We start from the raw sequence: 23,565 nt of genomic DNA on the forward strand, positions 1-23,565 counted from the left end.
ATATATATATATATATATTGCCAATCTCATCTCTAAGAGTTTGAAATTAATCAAAAGAGAAGAACAAAATTGAAAACAGAAAAGAAAAAAAACGGACAAAATCAAATGAAAATTTAATGAAATAAATTACTTATGTACATATTTTATCTATGCATGTAAACATTCTTTAAAATTAATACTTTTGAGTAACTTTCTCTTTTTATCCTTATAATCACCTGTATGTAATCCAATGCGAAGTTTCAGCTGCTCTTTAGGTCGGTGCTTGATTGTAAAACAGAGGACAGCTTCAAGCAATCTGAGAGACATTCTAGCTATTTCTCTTGCATGCAAATTACCATTTCGAACGGGTAAGCCAGACACAACCATGTAAGCATCTCCAATTGTTTCCACCTGTGGAGTATTAAGAAATATATGTTCGGTTTAATTCATAAAAGAAACCATAAAAACTTTTAAAATTGTCGTATGGATTTTTTACTTTCAATTCATCTTTAGTTGCAATTATTTTAATTAATTAAGGTGCAAGTAAAAATGAAAAAAAAACCTGAAAAAACCTGAACTTTTTGATTTACCAGTCAAATTTTATAACTCACATTTGATCTTAATAACATGAGGGACGCTTTAAAATAAATCATTTCAGAAACAGCCCATTATGGATATTGGAGGGGATAAAGGTTAATTCTTCACAATTTTGTGACCAACTGCATAATTGAGGCAATGTGGTGAGCACGATGCATAGTTCAGCTTTTAATTTGAGACAAGCTGGATAATCCTCAAACCGCCATCGGACATCGAGTCTCATTTCTTATGAATGACGGTTCAGTGCTGACTGAACCGTCACTGAGCCATCATAGTTTAGAGAAATGCTTTAAATGCGTTAATTAAGCCATGTAAAAGATACTTTGGGTTGCGAAATTGAGCAAAAAACGTATTTCTTGGAAATAATCATGCATCTTTTGATGTATTTAAATTATTAACTTCCAACGTATTGAGGATGGGAACAATTCAAAAAACATTGTCTAAATTGTATAATCTACAGACTATACAAAATTTAAAAGAATTATTTGTCTGTAATTAAAAAAGTAATTTAATTACAGATTATTAATTAATAAAAATTTAGTAAAAAGGCTTTTGAATACCCTTTATCGCCAAACAAGTCAAAAATTTTATTTATATGTATACTACTAACCACCTGCGGTAAACAGCTGGCGCATCTATATAAGCTCACTGCCTCACGGTTTCACATTGTATTTCTCTGGCTTGTACTCACCTCACATTGGTTCTACGTCGGCCCATTTTTATGGCTTATTTTAAAAATAAAAAAGATTAACCTATCATATTACAGATACCTCAAGTAAATAATAAACTTCAAAATATACTTTTTGAAAAAAAACTTTGAGTCAATATCCATGCAATTAATATAAGTAAATACTCTTTCTGTCTTATTCTTCAAACTGATTTGCCTCATATCTGATAAATTTATCCTTTAATATGCCCACTCATAGAATATTCCATTGCTTGTTTTTTCGAGTTTTTAATACGCTGATCTACCTGTTTACATTAAATGATCATCAAACAGTTTCTTTTATTCATTCAATTCGATAATTCATTCAATTATTTATTCATTGCTTTATTTGTTTCTTCTGTCATTAATTTGTTGACTGATTTACTCAGTAAAACATTTATATTTCTATTCACTATTTTATTTCCTCTTAAATTGAGTCTCACGTATATTCACATATATAATTTATATTCTTCAATATTATTCATTATATTATAACATTTGAAAAACTCAACTTTAAAGAATATGTACATAACATTAACGAATAGTATTCAATTACACTTCCTAATATTAAATACCGTCCTCAAAAAATAATATTATTTCTGCAAACATAACGATGGGTAGTTATATCAGTTGTAATGTGAATCTTAAAATGGTCATTTGATTACTTGATCACATGTGAATAATAGACTGCTATGCATAACTTATAAACGCATCATTTGAAGTGTCACTCCCAACTGAAAAAAAAATCCCATTAAAATTTTGAAAGAATATGCAAAATAAAAATTTAATTAAATAAAAAATTCAAATTTACAATTTGTTATTTATTTCAACTTTGCTGGGAGAAAAATATTAATTTTACAATTAAAACAATAATTACTCTTGAAAAAATTTACAAGGCAATATAAATTTACTCTATCTTGGATTTCATTTAATAGTTTCAGACATAAACTCCATTTACCACAGATAGTATCTCAGAAAATTTATCATTCTAGTAATAAAACTTTCCTTTGATAAACTTTTATGAGCGATAAAGCAAATTTCCCAACAAATCATATTTGACACACTCTTCCTTTTTGAACGAACCTGTTCCTTCTGGAATTTTAAATATCACACTCCCCGCTACTCGACTTTTTTGAGGAGGCAAGTAAAGTTGGATACATGGGAAGACTAGAGATCGATATGAGTGATGGTGTCTTTTCGAGGAACACCTGAAGCAATTCTTGCCACAGAAATGATTTATTGTTCTTTGGGTGAAAAATAAATTCCGATTACATAATACGACAACATGATGCATTATCATAGGAGAGGAGAATTTAGTTTTAAAAGAATCTACCTCTCCAGAGAAGGCGAAGTGTTTTTTTAAAAAAACATATTGCCTAGTAAACGTTTATCCTTACTTTACATTGTCTGAAATTCTTGTATTAATAAAAAGAATCCTTGTATTTCTTTTCAAACAAAGTTTGAGAAATTACAATGTATTTTTATGCTGAGTTGACGCTTTTGTTAGAATAAATGTATTGAAAGATTACTGTTAGTAAGCTTATATTTAAATGGATATAATATAATGTTCGATAAAACGGTAAGACAAGTCGACTTTTGCGTGATGGTTTTTAAATAACATTAATAGATATCTTGAAGTATTTATCAAGAAATTTTTAATTGATTAAAATGGATGATTGGATTATTGGACTTTTAGATTTAAAGTATGTGTCTAAATAATATTTTTTAATAAACATATTGGATTATTTGGCTCTTATTTTACTCGATTGTTTTTCTTTTTAACTCTTTTCTTATTTTAAGACTTAAAATTGATTATTTCCGAACTCGAAATTCATGGTTTTATTACACTTATAAACCAGTTTTTAGAAAATTTTTCTCCTGGTATTCAAACCTTAACATTTAAGGGAGAAAAACGGTAAAAGATGGATGAATCTGATTAAATAATTTATCTTCTTCGTTATCTGTTGTTTATTCTGTAGATCTTACCATATAGTGATATAATTTTGATAACTATTATAATCGTAATTCTGAAAGAAATGAACCGCATTTTCCCATATTTCCAAAATGTTTTAAAAATTGCGTGATTCTATTTGTTTGTGTGTGGATTTGTAAAAAGGTATTGGGGTTTTCAAAAAATAAAAACTATCAAGCAGTTTTTGATAGATGATAGATATACGTATTTTCTTCAAGCCACTTGTCTCAATCCCGTAGGTGTGTCATTGCTCTACTTTTCTTGAGCAACCTAGGTAGCAAAACAATATCATTCAATTTTAGAAAGATGCAATGTAATACGGTCGAGCTAGAAAACGTTGGCCTCCGGAATCCTATTTCTAATATTAGAGCTAATATTATATAAGATTAATAGTGTTTACTCAAACATTTAAAATTATAATCCATTTCATACATTAAGGACCATGGCTACTTTTTTGAGAAAATGCACTTCATGTTTTTAGTAAATTGAATTTTATTAATGGAAGAAAACAATAAATTAAAATTTTCCATGAAATATCATTTTTCACCAATGCAATGCTATGCCAAAATAACGCAAAAAAATATAAGTGGAAGTAAATTCGGTTCGCGGACGGTAAGAAACTGGATAAACTTTTTCAACTGTTGAGTTGTAACTTCTTCATGATTGTTTGCATCACCTTATTGTTCATGGTCGGCAGATAGAATGAATTTCCTCAACTTTAAAGGTATTTATGTAGTAATTTCTTGGAAAACTTTATAAATTTCAATAATAGTAACATGAAACATAAATTAGTATCGTAATGTTTTTCCTTCAGTTAAGAATCAGCTAGAAAAGTAATATATTGTCCTTAAAAGCACTGTGTTAGCGAGGATGATGTTATAGAATGTTCCAAGGTACTTAATAATCTTGACAGCTTAAGCTGATATCTGACTATCGTATGCGCAAAGTACTAATTTATACTTCTTCATCAAACACGAAAATGAATTCGAAATAAGTAATTGGGGTGGTTAAAGATTCAAGCATTGAGTACAGCGATGTCACAAACATTGGAAAAGAATGCAAAACACCTGTAAGTTTTGCCTCTTGTCGAACAGTATACTAAGCCTTCTTTGCAAAAGATGGATGTTATGACGAAGAAGTGACATTTAAACTAGGAGGACATTTTCTTTTGTTTAGACGTAGTATTCCTGTAATATAGGTTTTTTTACGAAAAACATTCATCTGCATAATTTACTGAGACAGAAGACATTCTTCTGCTCCTGGATTTAAGATGTGGCTCCATAATTAGAGCACTTTACTTTTCCCAGGTTGTAATTCAGTTGCCAATTTTTCAACTTATACAAATGCTATAAAAAATATTTTTGGACTTCATATCAGCTGAAATCAAAGTTATGAATCCTAAACGTCATACAATAAATTTTCATTATTTTTTGCATGACAACAACCGTCCCCACTAATACTTTCTTGTCCACGATTATAACAAATATAACCGCTTATAATCAGCATCTACATGGTTTCTTTTAGAAGCCATTACGAAGTCATAATTCAATAAGAACGAAAGTAGCTTAGTAAACTTAGTTACTTCGGTAATCAAATCTAAGATACTATATAGATAACTTCACGAAAACTATTGCACGTGTCATTTTTTAACATGGTGGTTATCATACATACACGGCGGTTTCCGTTATACTATTCCTCTACCTAATGTTTGCAGTTCTGCAAAATCGAAACTGACCAAAAAACTTCAAAACTAACGTTTTTCTTTTAGGGGTCAAAATTAACCCTTTTGGCTGCTTTACGTAGTTCTATATTTATTTAATTTACTAATAATCAGAAAGGCATGACACCTTATTATAGTATACTCAAAACAATTTAGAAAACGTCACAAAATATGAGCTTCGAAGTTCACTTGTATCTTCCAAAATAACATAAGAAATGGCAAAAACTGGCTCCAACGTTGCTTCGAGTTACATATTTTTAGTTAATAATTGCTAACATAATTGGTAAATACGTTATTATTTAAAATATTTATTGCACCCGAATTTATACAAAAATGTGTCTTAGTAAAATTCAATTTTCAGATAACATCTCATGTTAGATATCTCAAAGTAGCAGTGAGCTTTAAATATTTATAAAAGAAGGAAAGGTAAATCTTGTTGAACTTCTGTTGCTGTAACAGGAGTACCTTTACACTCAAACATAAATCAGAAAACGAATGCCGAAATGTAACTCCTGGTGGAATATTATTGGAATAAGGAGTTTAAAAATACTGTATTTCAAAGCAGAAGCATACAATTAATCAACGATCCCGTGAAAATATTTTCTTTACCAATAGACATTTCAGGATCCACCTTATAAATCGTTCTTTGATCTAAAGAGATTTTCATTCTATTTCGTGGATTTTTAAGGGCCATTCATTGATGAAATGAGAATTTTGATTCAGTTCTGAATCATTATTTTGTTGATTTATGAGAAATATTCTTTGATGAAATGGGAAATTTTTACTCTATGATGAATTAAAAAAAAATTTCAGTTCATTTTTATGAAAACATTGCAGTTGAAACTTCAGTAAAAAAATAACTTATATCTTCTATGAAGTTTGTAGTTTCATAAAAGTTCCATAAATTGTTTTCTTTTTTTTTGTTTAATTAGGGGCTGCTTCAAATATAAATACGTTTAGAATAGTTTCTGACCAGGATTTTACAAAAAAAAAGTCAATAAATTCGACATCTGAACGGAAATCAATCTCAAAATCAAAACTTAAAAAAATTCCTTTATGGGGAAAATGCCAATACGATATAAGCAAAAGCCATGTAAACAAAATTTACAGAAGCTTAGAATCACTAAAATAAAAATGAAAATGGGTGAATTTCGCAAAATGACGCTTTTGATTTCCGTTCCTAACTGTTCTGAGAATTACGTTCGGAAACAGACTAAAACGTTTAATAGAAAAGTGGAGATATTCCCGCCTTCTCTTTTTGTAATAAATCTACAATTTTGTGCAGAATTCAAATGTTTTAGAAACAAACTTTTCATTTCAATACAAACGCTACACCGACAATAATTTTTTCTCTTTTTTACCAAAATAAAAATATTTGTGAAATATACATTAGAAATTGAGAATTTAGTGCATTTTAAGAAGAATGCTAAACCACCTTCAGTGGAACAATCAAACCCTAAATTTGTAAGAATCGTGAATTGCATTTTATTATTCACTAAGATTTGAGTTTTTTACTGCTATTTAATTTTCTAATAGAGACGTTTAAAATAAATGATAAAAGAATCATAAAACAATGATGCCTGGAAAAAATTATGAATTGAATTAATCGAAAAATCAACCATTAAATGATTGACAACCGTTAACCATTAAATAATAAATTTCTATAGGTCTCAAAATTTTAAAACATTTAGAGACTCCAACAACTCCGTCTCACGGAACTGTCCCGATTGCTTTTTGTCAGTTATTATTATTTTTTATTTCATTTCCAATGAGCTGCACAAGTGCGCACACATGCGCAGACCTAGTGCGTTCTCAAGAAGTTGTATCCACTCTTTCAGGACCTCCACAATGGGTGAGATACCGCTGGCTATGTTAATTTAGACGTCTAGTTTCTGCCACTCTAGATGGCAGCACCGAGACTGTTATTTGGATGCTAAAGTGCACAAGGAATTTAATTTTCCCTGAAATGCCAAGAGCCAATAAGGCACTCCAGGGATCTTTTACATGCCGCACAATCATACGACATGTCCGCTGAGGATTTTCTGCATCCCGAAAATCCGGTGTCTGGGTCGGGGATCGAACCCGCAGACTTGGGCTCAGAAGGCCGACGACAAACCAACTGTGCCACCCAGCCAATGCTATTACCAGTTTTTATTTATTATGACTTTTAAATTGAAAAAAATATTATCATATGATTATATAAGTATCTGAGTAGTTGTAAATGCTTTCTAAGTCTAACTGAATAATATTTCTAAGATAAATAATAATTGCGGCATTTATTTTAAGAATTTTTTCTGAATAACTTGTAAAATGGCAATCTTTTATAGAAAATGAAAGGAATCTTCCATTACAGAAGGTCAGGGACTGACAGTGTAACTCTTAGAGTAGTTACGCTTCCATGGTAATAAATTACCTGTCTGTCGCTTTATGATATACAAGTTAGTTTACTAAGTGTTACATCTCTTACAATGGGTCGATAGCATATATTTAAAATGTGCGCAATATTAAGGTTATTTCTTGCAAATATCTTTCAGCAATCCGGACTATTTCTCTTATTATTATAAGAAAGATTGTGCTAAATTCATAGTGCAAATTGAAATTGTTTTCCACATACTTTATCTTCCAATTTTTTTAGGTTACTTAAATATAGATAAAGCCCAAATATATAACATTAATTAAGGGGGAAAAAGTCAAAAGTTTACTTTTCATTTTAGTGTTTAAAGGAATTTACGTTTTGAAAAGTGGAAAACTATAATATTGGCTCTAAATCTCAAAGGACTTAGAAAAAGCAACATGGTAAAATTATATTTTACGAAAAAATAATCAAATGTGAAAATCAAGATGACAAATTAATCAAAACTGTAAAACAAATTAACGAAAATCTCTGAGAGTTAAGTCATTATAACTTTTCTCATTTAAAACAAAAAATTGTGACTTTGAATTTTTCAGCTCTTTTTTTATTCCATTTGCTAATAGACTTTCTTATTTCTTTTTAAAAAATATTGTGCTTCAGAAAATAATTACTCGCATTATTTCTGTTAGAGTTAGTATTGTGTGCTATCAAATTCTACCTGTACTCTCAAAAAATTTAGCTATTTGTTAAACAAAAATAGGTAATTTGAGCCCTAATACAGAACAAAATCGCTAATATGGTTCAACCTGATTACAATGGAATTCTTAAAAAACTGAAAACTTTATCAACACACTGGTTGATAAACGGTTAAATGAATTAAACCATGATTATAATATAACTTCACATACGAATGAATGTCAATAAGAAAGAATGAAAAAGAATGTCAATTAGTTAAAGCAACTCAGAAAATTGTCTAGTCAAGCTTAATGTAGAAATAGTAAAAAGCACTGAAAGTGCAGAAACAGGAAAAAATAATTAAAATTTGAATAATTAATAAATTCACTTTCAATTCAAGCAATGAATTTTCGCAGTCGATCATGACAGTTTTAAGAGATGAAAATATTTATAATAATTCCACAATAAAAAAGCACATTATAATTAATTTTAAATAACTTTTTTTTGCTTACTTTAACTGCGTAATATTTATTTTAAACTTTTTACATAAACATTTTGTATCTCACTAAAATGGATTAATTTCAGCAACAAAGCCACCCACTTTTATAATACAAAATGAGAAATTCCCTCAGTATTTAATATCCTCCTCTCGAATACCGAGCCGGCTAAATTAAACGTTACTAATTCATATTTCTGGATAAGTTTTAATGAAAAAGTGTAGGTGTATGTTGACATAATGGCAGTAGTAATATCCATTTCTACATGTGAGCGCAAGATCTTAATAAATTTCGCACAGTTATAGGTATGCATTGTGTAGAAAGATGCTTCTAAATATAAAATATTTAGATTTATTTTAAGATCAAGGAAATGTTGCTACATTGAAATAAGTTACATTCTTTGAAATTGCTAGATGGAATTTTCATCACTCCTATCATTGTTGTGAAATCCACTGCAGCTCTTCTGTCTTAGATTTTGCTAAGATATCTGCATGGAATTAATAAAAGTTCATGGTCTTCTGTTATTTTTACGTAACTGCAAAGCGAAAATAAAATACTTTTGTATGGAACTTTTTATAATAAGAACTATTACTTACTTAAATTGCAAAATATGATTAGGTTTCGGAAATTTTATGCACTTTCAATATGTACTAGTATTTTACTAATCAAAAAATAGCTTAAATTATAGTACATGGTGTTTTAAAATCAAATTTTATCATAATATATTTTCAAAATTATTTCCATCATATTAATATAATAAGCTATCTATTTAATTTACTATCAGCATTCAAATTTAATGTTTCAAAACACAATTTATTTCTTCATCTTCTCCACATTAGTTATGATACAAGATTTAACGATATCTTAGTTCAAATTGTTTTTAAATATAGCTATTATTTCAAATTTTTGAAACAAATAAGAAGTAAGGCTTTATTTTAATATATCATAACAAAAATCTAGAAATAGAAAATTTTACTAAAGAAAGAGTTTTCCTTATAAGCACTACACATCGTCTCAATTAAAATTGTAGGTGTTTCTCACTTTTCAGTGATTTAATAATGATTTTTTTTAATCTTACAGGTCTTTAAAGAATGAGTTTCAATTTCAATTTATCAAGCATTTTCATAAATCAATTATCTTCGGTCTCCAATGTTTTGTTAGCATAAATAAAGTAAGGTCTTTACGTATATATATGACTAACGGTAATCACTTTGAATTCGCTGCAAAAATTTAAAAAAAGTCCGGTAAAACTTAATCCTTTATTGGAATAAGTTGTCCTGGAAATTTTGTACCATTAATAACTGCTTTACAGATTTATAATGAAGTATTTACATTGTAAAATTTTTTTTTCAATTTTTGTCAGTTAAAGAGTCGAATCAGCGAAAAGATTTAAAGTGTAGCTAAAAGAGTTATGTAATCATTTTTAATCCAAAAAGCAAATTAAATAGTAATATCACAAGTACTTATTTATTAGAATTACATATTGATCCCATTGATCACTTAATCAATACGTGATTTTTTTCCCTGGCAGAGCCGGGTAAAGCTGTTAGTATATGTATAAAGTATAAAAATAAATGAGCTTAATAAACGTTTATAGCTAGTGTCATAAATATAAGATTAATAAGCGCAGTGTTTCTGAAATACATTTTTACTTTCTATCTCACATCTACTTTGTTTTTTATAATGTCCTTAGATTTTATTAACAAGGATACAGTCATACTAATTTAAAATATCATATCAATATTGTAGCTGAAAAAGCTTTTACATGAGCTCATTTTTTTTCTCCAAATTTTCGTTCTTAACAAAATAAAATAAGAAAACAAGTGATACGTTAAATACATTTTTCAAAAGTTAATTTAAAGATCTTAAAAACTTTAAAGATATGCGGAGAGTAATTTAAAACCATATCATAATCATAAAATTTAATAAATATTTTAGGAGTATTTGAGCACTTTAAGATAAATTTTATTTCTTAATAAAGCAATGATAAAGAATGGTTTAATAAGAATTTTGAGTTTATTCTTACTTAACCATACAGTAAAAGTTAATCTAGAATCTAATTAACAGGCCTCAAATATAATAAGAATTTTAATTCATGGTTATATAAGCAATTGTTTTTAAAGACATGTAATGTTAAATAAGCTTGAGAGTTTACATAAACGTTAGATTTGCTCCTACTACAAATGTTAACATAATACATGCAAATTTTATATGAAACTGGAAAAATGAGGGAAAATATTTTTTACTTCTAAAATTTTATGTATATGTTATTCTGTAAATTAAATTTATTTTGATGAATACATTTTGATTGATAAAAAAGGAAAATAGGTAAGCATTATTTTACTCTTTACATTATTTTTTTGAGATTAAAGTATTTATGTAATAGGAAAATTAAATTCAACTAAAACTGTAAAAGATTAAATAACCTATTTTATTGAGAATATATATACTTACTTTATAGACATCGAAATTTTCAATAATGGAATCAAAACATGTGTATAAGTCATTAAGAAGATCAACAACCTGTAAAAAAAAGACATAAAAAATGAAAATTTTCCATTTTTCTGAAAGTTTAAAAATTAAAAATTTTAATTCTGAGATTTTGCAGTTGTATCAACAAATATAAGTCATAGCTATTCGACAGCTTTATCTCATTCATGGCGTATGGAATTAATTAATCTGGGAGCCAAAGATTATTTTGAAAGCATAAATCTTTTCCGAAAATATATTAGTAATAAACGTTAATAAATTAAATCAGTTTTATCCATCATCATAAAAATACCGGGATAAAATTAAAATTTAAATTGTCTCGCCGTACTGGAATCGTCAAATATTATTTCTTTTCCTACACGAGTTTATTACAACATAGTTGACAGATCTGCAGAATTTCATTAAGTTAAAACATTATATTTTAATTAAATAATCTTCGGAAATGATTTAAAATAAGAAAGGAATGCCTTAATACAAAAAAATACAAAAAGTATTTTAAGTAACATTAAAGACATTTTAAATAAAGTTGCGTCTGATATTAATTAAAACTTTGAAGGTGAAAAATTGTATGAGTAAAAAAAAAATATTCAAACGAAAACTTTTAAAGAAGAAACAGTCAAAATCCCAGATATTATTATTTTTCACTATTATTTGATATGTAACTATGTAAAAACATTAAAAAAAATTATTGAATATGTTATGAATACGTTTTTGGTACTTAGATTTTTCCTCACTTTTTCAACCTGTTTAAATTTACAGAGACCACAAAAGAAGAAAACCTGTTAACGTGAAGATAAAGCAAAATATTGTGCTCAAGTAATTGAATTAATACAACTGAAGTTTTTACGTGTAAACTGAACTTAAAAAGAAGAGCTGGTTAATCATGCACCATCAGACCAAAAGTATCCTGGTACCCCATGGACTTGCAGAGTCCTGATGCACATATAATATTATATTGGTCCATTTTTCTATTGATAATAGCATGGACACATCTGGAAAGACTTTTCATCAGTTTTTGATAGATGGTGGCCCTAGGACGCCCTTCCGGGAGACCTTTATAGCTGAAATGAGTGCAGGCAGTGAGTAAGTTGGGTTTTTCTGACTATACGCATTCTGTTTTCTAAATCGTATCAAATGTGTTCTACAGAATTTTGATCAAAGTGCTGTGAAGACCAATTCAGTCTTTGCACTCCCATTTCGGCAAACCAAGGCAGTGTAAATCTCAATGAGTAATTGGAACAGTAGCCTTATTGGAAGAAAAATATTTCCATTTGGTTGGGAAATCAACTTTGTTCATTATGTCTCCCACATCATCCAGGGCATCTATTTTCAAGATCAGTGGCAAGATTTCTAATGGGCAATAGTGCAACTCGTATGGTAAGAGACAAGCTAACGAATTAAATATTGACTGCCCTGGTGTGCGTCAAAAAGAGCTTCTTAAGCCTAGCAGGAACAGCTTGAGGAAGATCATTGGTCTTCTCACTGGACACTGCACCATCAGGAGACACCTATACATTATGGGTATAGCATGTGTGCCTCTTTGTCGAGGATGTCATCTTAAAGAGGAGACTTCGCGGCATATACTTTGCGATTGTGAGGTCTATTATGCTCAAAGATTTGAGCATCTTTGTCGACATTGCATTAAGGCCTAGGAATTACAGGATATTCCAGTCAGGTGATAGCTGAATTGTTTTCAAAAATAAAGCTGTTCCCCAAATCACAATCAAGAGTGCGGGTAAAATAGATCTATGGTAGATGTGCCTTGCTTCTTGGAACTGCCCAACCATAAAGTCTATCTAAGTTTATCCTTTTTTCCCCCAATTAAATGCAAATTTGTGATTCATCGATCCATAATTTGAATATTTTTTACTTCATTTTTTGAAAGACTCACAAGAATTAAAAATAGTCTTTACTAAAAGTTTTGAAAAAGGTAATTGGTTTCCCTGTTTTGAGTCAACATTATTAATTCAAATGAATTTGTCTTTTTTGTTTGCCAAATATCTGGTTTAACTTTACAAAAACTTCAAGAAATCTCTAAGAAATATTGAAATAAAACTAAGTAAAGGAAATCATAGATTTGAATATGAATTTAAAATACACAACTTTTGAAACATTCTGAGTAAATCGTTATTAAAATGTGCAAATTCGATATGCTAAATCATGCTTAAAATTTTATATTTTTACTAAAAAGAAGGAAAAGATACTTGAAAAATAGCCTTAAAATGAATTTTTAATTATCGTTCACTATATATGATTTATTTATAAGAGTTTACCGTTAGGATGACTGTTAAATAACCGATCTTTATAAAATTAAATTATCGGAAATGAAATAAAAAGTAAGGCAGTTAATTTAATTTTAAAATATAAAATTACTGTGTTTTATGCTGTAGCTGAATTCTTTTTCGAAATAAAGTAAAAGAATACAGTATTTTAAAGGAATTTTTTTTTCTTCAAAAATACTGAATAAAATCTAGTTTTTAAGTTAAACGTAGAAAAGGCGTAATTATATCACACTTTTAAGAGGATTTTATTGATTGCAGTATAACCCATACCATAAGAACATAATTTGATTTCAGAAATAAAAGTGCTTGAAATTGATTTAAATAATAAGCTACGCTAAAATAATGGAAAAGACCTTTTAAGCTTATGAATTTTTTCACATTTCTTAAGAAATACTTAGATAATTATTTTATAATTTTACAAGCGCTTAGATCGAACGATTCCTCATGCTTATCAATAAAGTTCAAAGCTTTCGGAGTTTGGAGCGACCGGTCATAAATTACGAACGGAAAAAAGTGATTTTTAATCCCTTATGCCAGAAAGTATAGCAATAAACTTTCAATTTGTATCGATTAATTTAGTTATTGTATTGTATGTAAAAAACTGCATAAAGTTTCGTACTAAAAAAACTGAGCAGGACATGAGCATTTAAAGTTGTCCTTTCACTGCTCATGCACTGAAAAATATTAAAAAAAACTTCATATATTTTTGTTGTGAATCTTACTTGATAACTTATGAAAAACGTCCGGTTTGAATATCTTGATAATTTGAAAAGTTTCTAGCAATTTTCTAAGTAATTCTTGTACTTTCTAATCACTCCTGACAAATGACGCGGTGAAATTTTGATTGTGATGCTTCTCGCATCCGTGATATTTCCGGGAGCAGAACGAATTATAAAAAAAGATTCAAACAAACTTATTTCTTATAACAAGAATCTTGTTTAGTTCTTAATTTATACATCCGATGTCAAGACCAAACTATTTGTAATTTTTTAAAGAGGATTATTTTATTTTAAACTATAAAAATTTTATAATTGTGGAAATTTTACAATGATGAATAACGAAAAACCATTTATTCGTTAAACTTTACTTTCCAATATAGCATTGTTTACTAAATATATGGTAATAACTCAAATTAAAAAACATGAGATTTTCTGGTAAGCCTTTACCATATGAACGGAAAAGTATCAACTGAATTGTTTACATTCAGCATATTTTGGTTTTTATAACCAAAATTAGGCTCTTTTTTGTTGGAATTACTATTTTCATTACTATTATTTGTTTGTACGTAAGTTTTTAAGTATTATATGTCATTGAGCCTAGACGTATATTCAGGTTACTACATTCTTGTTATCATATTATAATGATATAATTTATGTTAATGTCGGTCTTTTCACACCCATTTCGGCAAACCATGGCTGTGTAAATCTCAATGAGTTAATGGAGCTGTAGCCTTATTGTAAGAGAAATATTTCCATTTGGTTGAGAAAAAAACTTTGTTCATAATGTCTCCCACATCTTTCAGGGCATCTATTTTCAAGATCTGTGGCAAGATTTCCAATGAGCAACAGTGCAACTCGGATGGTCGGAGACAAGATAAAGAAGAAAATAAAGAATTAAATAAGTTGACTGCCCTGGTGTGCGTCAAAAAGAGCTACTTAAGCTTAACAGGAACAGCTTGAGAAGGATCATTGGTTTTCTCACTGGATACTGCACCCGCAGTAGACACCTATACATTATGGGTGTCTCTTATTATATGTGTTATGGTATGACTTATGGGCTATATTTACATCTGATCCTCTTCGTCGATGATGTCATCTTAAGGAGACTTCCCGACATATACTTTGTGTTTGTGAGGTCTATTCTGCTCAAAGATTTGAGCATCTAGGTCAACATTGCATTAAGGCCTGGGAATTACTGGATATTCCTGTCAGGTGTTAGCTGCATTTTTTTTCCAGATGTAACGATGCTCCGCAAGTCATTATCTGGAGGGTGGGTACAATAAGCATCTGGTTGATGTGCCTTGCTCCTCGGAACTGCCCAACCTCAAAGTCTATCTAAGTTTATCTTATTTTTCCTCCAATTAAATGCAAATGTGTGATCCATCGATCCATAATGTGAATATAAAGCTGCTCCGCAAGTCATAATCTAGAGTGTGGGCACAATAGACACCTGGTCGATGTGCCTTGTTCCTCGGAACTGCCCAACCTCAAAGTCTATCTAAGTTTATCTTATTTTTCCTCCAATTAAATGCAAATTTGTGATTCATCGATCCATAATGATAATATTTTTTACTTCATTTTTAAAAAACTCAGAAGAATTAATAGTCTTTACTAAAAATTTTGAAAAAAATAATTGGTTTCCCTGTTTTGCGTCAACATTATTAATTCAAATGAATTTGTCTTTTTTGTTTGCCAAATATCTGGTATAATTTTACAAAAACTTCAAGCAATCTCTAAGAAATATCGAAATAAAACTAAGTACCGGAAATCATAGATTTGAATATGAATTTAAAATACACAACTTCTGAAACATTCTGAGTAAATCGTTATTAAAATGTGCAAATTCGATATGCTAAATCATGCTTTAAATTTTATATTTTTACTAAAAAGAAAGAAAATATACTTGAAATATCCTTAAAAATGAATATTCAAATATCGTTCACTATATATGATTTACTTATGGCAGTTACCGTTAGGATAACGGTTAAATAACCGATCTTTATGAAATTAAATTATCAGAAATGAAATAAAATGTAAGATAGTTAATTTAGTGTTAAAATATTAAATTACTGCGTTTGATGCTGTAGCTGAATTTTTTTTTGAAACAAAGTAAAAGAATGCAGTATTTTAAGGGAATATTTTTTTTCTTCAAAAAATACTGAATAAAATCTAGTTATTAAATTAAGTGAAACGCAGAAAAGGCATAATTATATCAAACTTTAAAGAGGATTTTATAGATTGCAGTACAACCCATACCATACGAACATAATTTGATTTCAGAAATAAAAGTGCTTTAAATTGATTTAAATAATAAGCTACGCTAAAATAATGGAAATGACCTTTTAAGCTTATGAATTTTTTCACATTTTTTAAGAAATACTTAGATAATTATTTTATAATTTTACAAGCACTTAAATCAAGCATTTTCTCATGCTTATCAATAAAGTTCAAAATTTTTGAAGGAGTGAGTGACCGGTAATAAATTACGAACGGAAAAAATTGTTTTTTTAATTCCTTATGCCAGAAAGTATAACAATAAACTTTCAATTTGTATCGATTAATTTATTTATTGTACTTTCGTAAAAATCCACATAAAGTTTCGTAAACGTAGCTTAAATGTTCATGAAGATATGGACATTTTAAAAAAACTTTTCTTCGTATTACGCTTTTTAATTACAACTGTAAAAATATTTAATAAAATTAAATGTATTTTTCACGACAAACTTTATAATTTTACAAGTGCTTAGATCAAATGATTCCTCATGCTTATTAATAAAGTTCAAAGCTTTCGGAGTTTGTAGAGACCGGTAATAAATTACGAACAAAAATAAGTGTTTTTGAATTCCTTATGCCAGAAAGTATAGCAATAAAACTTCAATTTGCATCGATTAATTTAGTTAGTGTATTGTATGTAAAAAACTGCACAAAGTTTCGTAAATCTGGCTAAAATGCTTATGAAGATATGGACTTGTAAAGAAAACAATTTTTGACATATGTTTTTTCTAACTATTACTTTAAAAATATGTAATAAAATTAAATAAAATTTTTAATTAATTACGAAAGTATAATTCAAATGATTGTCAAAATTCTCTAGAAAATTGAGCAAGACATGAGCATTTAAAGATGTCCTTTCACTGCTCATGCACTGAAAATTTTTAAAAAAAACTTCATATGTTTTTTTTGTGAATCTTACTTGATAACTTATGAAAAACGTCCGGTTTGAATATCTTGATAATTTGAAAAGTTTCACGCAACTTTCTAAGTAAGTCTTGCACTTTCTAATCACTCCTGACAAATGACGAGGGGAAATTTTGATTGTGATATTTCTCGCGTCCGTGATATTTCCGGGAGCAGAACAAGTTATAAAAAAGGATTCAAACAAACTTATTTCTTATAACAAGAATCTTGTTTAGTTCTTAATTTATACATCCGACGTCAAGACCAAACTATTTGTAATGTTTTAAAGAGGATTATTTTATTTTAAACTATAAAAATTTTATAATTGTGGTAATTTTATAATGATGAATAGCGAAAAACCATTTATTCGTTAAACTTTACTTTCCAATATAGCATTGTTTTACTAAATTTATGGTAATAACTAAAATTAAAAAATGAGAGATTTTCTGATAAACCTTTACCATATGAACTAAAAGTATCAACTGAATTGTTTATGAACGGCATATTTTGGTTTTTATTACCAAAATTAGGGTCTTTTTTGCTGGAATTACTATTATCAATGCTATTATCCGTTTGTACGTAAGTTTGTAAGTATTTTTGTCGTTGAGCCTAGACGTATATTCAGGTTACTACTTTCTTGTTATCATAATATAATGACATAATTTATGTTAATATTCAATCTACATATTTTCATAATTTACAGAATGTCAAATGTTCATGAACAGATTAACTATTGACCTAAAAAAATTCAAGCGAAGGCTTTTATAAGAAACGTCACGACGTGGCTATGAAACAAAATTGCTCGCGTAAAATTGAACGTGGTTATGAAACGAAATTGCATGGCTATGAAATAAAATTGTATTACACCAGACACAGACAAACATAAGCTCTGTTATGCAACAAGTTGCTTTTTGAGCACACTCCAAATCTTTTCAACTTATGAAAAATTTAAAAGTTTTGTTCTACGTTCAATGCTGTTAATTTAACTGTGGATATTCGATTGATTCAATTTATATTTTTCACTTGATGCCATTATTTTTTATGTAATAAAAATTCTTACATTCAAATTTTGAATATTTTTTTCAGAAAATTAAGCAACACTTAAAAAAACTATTACGATTTTTGGTTTTTACAAACCTTGGAAATATTCCAACTGGATGTGGTTTGATTGTTTTATATTGAAGGCACCAAACAAATTCAATTTCTAAATGGATATATCATATCATTTTTTTTATTATGATTTAAAAATGAAAGAAAATATTGTCGATGCAGCGTTGGAAAATATTTTGTATTAAAGTTTGCTTTCAAAGCATTTCAATTGAACACAAAATTTATAATAAAATTTATTTATAACAAAAAGCTATCTCCACTCTTAAAATGAATATCGATTAAACCTCTCAGTGTGTTTTCGAACGGTATTGTCAAAACAGTTTGGAACGCTCCAAAATCTCTGCTTTGGGAAACTACCCACAGAGAGAAGCAAAGTATGTCTACTATTATATTATGAAAAGAGTATTTTTTTCGCTTATTTGTTTTAAATGTAGAAAAAAGCAATTTTCGGCATAATTTTGTGAAAATTTAGATAGATAACTGTTTAATAAATATTCTATTTAATTAATAAAACGAAATTTTTTCACTTAGTGTACGTCTAATTTATTGTACATTAATATTTACCTGCATTGGATTGCTTTGAGCTGACAATGATGTAAATCCAACAATGTCACTGAAATAAATTGTAACACAATCAAAAGCTTCGGCTGTCACAGATTGCCCATGTATAAGCTGACTGGCCACTGATCTAGAAGGAAGAGTGAAATACATTTGGAGTTATTGATCAAAAAATTAGTAATTGATTAAATTAAAAACTAATATTATTTATATATCCGTCACTAGATATTACTTAATTTAAACTCCACGTATTATGATCTTCTGTCAATGTGGCGTTGTTTCTACGTCTTTTATATTGCAATGTGAAAACTGTGGTGTAATATCTCTCCGAATTTGAAAATTTGCTTCAAAGAGTTGTGTGAAGGAATGCTTTTTTTTCCTTTTCAATTTAACACCAAATCGAGCTCTCATTATAGTTTAAAAGGTGCATGGAAAATCTAATCACCGAAAAAGGAAGATGTTTACGCCATGTTTAATTGCCTTTGCTCCATACGTTAAATATTTTGGCTTCTAAAAATGTTGGCGTGTTTTGAACTCTCTGTAATTGTTTACAATCAATAACGAGCTTGTGAGTGTTTGCGGCTATTAGGACTAGTTCGAATTCATCTTAATATTATCTCTAGAGTCGTAGTGGTTCAGACACATGCCTCCCAATGAGGTGAACTGGGTTCGAATCACAGGGATTACTGGTCGATTCAAATTCCGAACCCTGCTGGCACTAACCACAGTGCTGACGTAAAATATCCTCAGTGGTAGAGGGATCACGGGTTAAAATCTCCTCTCCGTCAGACTAACCATGTGAGGTTTTTGATGGTTTTCCTCTCAATGTTACGCAAATGCTGATTAGTTCCATCAAAAAGTCTTAACGAAGGCGAATTTCTCGCGATACTTCATGGAGTTCCCTTGTATTCTGGATTGGGTTTGAAATTACGGAGAGGAACATTACGGAGATGAACATCGGTAGTCGTAAACCTAAAAAAAAAATTTCGGCTGTTCAACGACGATTATAAAATAAAATAAAATATTTTCTCTGCTTTTGACAAACTCATTTTATTTTAAGAATTAGTGTATGCGAGTGAAAACTGAATTACCGATTCCTACTTCATACTGTCTCGTAAAAATAAGTTTATTAATTCTTCTGTGTATCATATTATAATTGTAAGTTTTATCGTTAATAAATAACATACATGACAGCACCGACTAATTTGTATTAAGTAATATGAAAGAAAATTCTAAATATTCCATTGCACCAGAAACTATCTTTGTGTTTTGGTGTAGAGGAACATCACTTTGTAGAGTAGTTGCCACTATTTTTGGTATTCCGGTACATGAAAAATCTTTACAGTGTACCTATACTACTCATTTTAGCACTTCTACTTTCCTGTAAGTTAATTTCTCTTTATTCCTTTAAATTTATCTTTCTTCGCAACCTATTAGTTAATCTTCTCATATTGAGACCTTCCGGTAGTAAGCCTTCTATCCTTCCAGAATTTTCCAGATGTAAACAATCCAACTTGTCCCTTAGATAGTAATTCCAGTAATTTCATTCGATGTCTTCTGTAACTTCGTCTATAAATAGAAGTAAGATTTGTTGTTGGAGAGAGAAGTCTTAGGATAGATGTACTGATAAATATTGAAAGATGCGATTACAACATTTGATCTGATCTTAAATGTTGTTCTTTACTTGTTTATTATTATCTAAAGATGCACATCACAGTTAATTTTGCTTATTCTGTATTAATTCTAAAGAGAAAATAAAAGAAGACGAAATAAAATAACTTTTAGTCATTGCTAATAAATTTCTACATTTCTGTTTTTTTTTTCCTCTTTTTTTATTTTATTTATTTATCGTTGATTTTCTGACGCTATCCTTGTTTAAATTAATTCTTCTTTCCCCTGGGGCTTCAAAATTTGTTATTGAAGACCAGGAAATTATCCAATTGTTTACATGTAAAATTCGTAATCCTGCAATATCTTTATCGGTTATCTTTCAAATATCTTGTAATCAAAAATATAAGTTGTAAACTATTTTTTTAAAATTTTAATAAATAAAAATTTTGCAACATGTGTTAATAACATCAGCTTAATTAATAAAATAATTTCAAATATCTTGTAATGCATGTACAGGTTCTTATAAACATAATAAGTAAACGTTACAAATACAAACTTCTTTTAAGAAAAGAATTTATAAAATTGATTTAAATAGTTTAAAAGTTATATAATTTGTATAAAAATTTAGATAATTAAATTAAGATGATTTGAGTTTAAAAAATGTCGCTATTATTTAATCACAAAGCTATTGATTTTTAAAAATATCTGTGTTTCCTTTTCGATTTAATTAAATTGTAGTGCACAGATGCAAATCAAAATAAATTAGTAAATAATTTATATTCAACCAAATTAACTCTAGTTTTTTTTCAAACCAAGTATTATCTATGAAAGAAAATTTTTGCATCTTTCTCTTATAACTGCAAACAGTTTATGTAAAGATCAAAAAATTTGGACAGCTTGTGTAAGGGTTAATTTTATCACCCTACTCTAAAAACTAAAAATACGTTAGCTAGTCTGTTCAAGAGGAAAATTTATTTATTTATTTTATTTTATTTATTTATTTATTTTTTATTAGATTATATGCACACGTCATTGGAACAAAAACTGCAAGAGGATTATTCTTTTTCTCATTTTTTTTTTTTGTAATTTAAATGATAAGAGCAGTGGTGTTAAATGTTAGCTGTTTTAATGAGCTGTTTTTTTTTCAATTGAGAGTGTTTCGCATGTTCTTCAATAAATATAATTTTATTCACTATATTCTATAAGCATAAGTAAAATCAACGTAGATGATACGTTAAGACGATGGCACAGAACTAGTGCTAAAACCACTTGTTCATTTCGTTTATAATGATGATTTTGCGTCATGTTTCTATAAATTAAAATACTGTAATAACGTTTATTGTAAAATGAAACTTAACTGAACACATAGTGCCGATTCCGCAAAAACATACTTGATAATGGTAAATTTCTGTGATTTTATGTTGATCGAAATTAATAATCATTTACATGTTTTCTTTTCATATCTTTCATAACCGAATAGTAAGTTACCAGGAAGGCTAAAAATAAGACAAAAAATCTTAAACTATTTTAAGTTTTAATTGAAGTATTTAGTTTAAGTGTTAGAATTATTTAACTGCAAAATTAAATAAAGCAAATATATAAACAAATTAAGTAAAACTAATGCAATATTGTGAAATTAAATTAGTCGTATTTAATTGTAAAATTGCTTGATAAGGGTAAATTGCAACTGAGTTACGTTGATCGAAATCAACAATCAAATAAATATTTTCTTTTTAGGTTTTTCGTAACCTAATAATGCCAGTTAGCAGAAAGGCAAAAATTAAGACAGCAAAACTAAAACTACTTCAGGTTTTTTAATTGTATTAGTTTCATTCAATTGTAAAATTAAATTAGTTGTATTTATTTGTAAAACTGCTTGATATTTTTAAATAATTTATAAATTTTAACTGTACTATTCTGATCGAAGTCAATAATCAATTCTTAAACCAGAACCAGCTCCAAAATAATCACACAAAAAAATAGAAACTGTTTTAATATTTTTAGTTGCATTATTATGCGTGTTTATGTTTCGTGAGGACGCCCGGTGGCTGAGCGGTAGCACTTTGCGCTGTCGTGCCACAGGTCCCTGGTTCGATCCTCGGGCCGGGGAAGGTTGACTCAGCCTTTCATCCCTTCAGTGGGTCTATAAATGAGTACCAATCATGCTTGGGAACTAAACACTGGGGGTTTCGCGTTCGGCTGACCACCTAACCGGAACATCTGCTCCTGCACCCCAGAGCTCAAAGGTCAAGAAAACTGAGATGGCCACAGTAGGCCTTGGCCCTCTATGGGCTGTTGAGCCGCTGAGTTTAGTTTAATTTAGTTTTCGTGAGTAAACTAATAGTAATTAAATTATTTTTATTTTTTTAAATTATTTATAATAGAAGTTCACAGTTTAATTGTTCACATATTGTCACAGTTTAATTGTTTGCAATTGATTGTTTAATTGAAAAAGATGTGATATGCCAGAATATAGTTACATAATGCACACATGAAACATAATATACATATGAAGCATAATATACATACGAAACATGTAATAGTGCCTTTGGGCCCCTTTTATTTTTAAAAGTAAAAAGAACTGAAAATTGTTTTAGTTACTAAAAAATAATAAAGGAATTACTCGTTTGTTAATCATTGGAAAATTAGTTTTAGCTATTAAATCCAATACCTCGATGCAGCGATTTCACAGCTATATAAAAATCTGCAAATGCTGCTGAAATTAAGGCATATTTATAAATTAACATCAAATTTACATAAAGTTTGAAATATTATTTTGGTACCAGGTAATAAAATTAAAAAGCAAACTTAATTCCTAATACGAAAATTATGCCTTTTAGATTGATACATAATGATCAAAAGAAAGAAAATCGCATGTAAATTTAAAGAAATAAATATGACCAATTCGAAGCATAGTCTTCTTTTCCAAGAAATCAATCTCATCCTTGATAGTGCATCTTATTAAAAACTTCAAACAACATATTTATGCATAAAGGTGAGTAATAATTTCAAGTTAATGTACACAAAATGTTGAATTGCTAAATAACTAACTGTTTATGATGAAGATACTACTGGAAATTTGAAAACTAATCAATGTGACAAATATCAGTTTCAATTGC

The 23,565-nt window shown here is 28.7% G+C and overlaps 1 protein-coding gene across 1 annotated transcript in view; it reads right to left on the minus strand.

The window, feature by feature from the left end:
• The window catches only part of LOC107448013 (atrial natriuretic peptide receptor 1), a 250,934-nt gene that overhangs the window by 5,915 nt on the left and 221,454 nt on the right, over nt 1-23,565 (minus strand). The window contains exons 17-19 of the mRNA XM_043057664.2: nt 18,842-18,965; nt 10,954-11,022; nt 216-390 (exon numbers count right to left, since the gene is read on the minus strand). Coding sequence (XP_042913598.1) covers nt 216-390; nt 10,954-11,022; nt 18,842-18,965 — 368 coding nt within the window. The remainder of the gene's footprint in view (nt 1-215; nt 391-10,953; nt 11,023-18,841; nt 18,966-23,565) is intronic.

This window comes from Parasteatoda tepidariorum, chromosome 1 (genome assembly GCF_043381705.1).
Source record: "Parasteatoda tepidariorum isolate YZ-2023 chromosome 1, CAS_Ptep_4.0, whole genome shotgun sequence".
In the NCBI taxonomy this organism is placed as follows: Eukaryota; Metazoa; Arthropoda; class Arachnida; order Araneae; family Theridiidae; genus Parasteatoda; species Parasteatoda tepidariorum.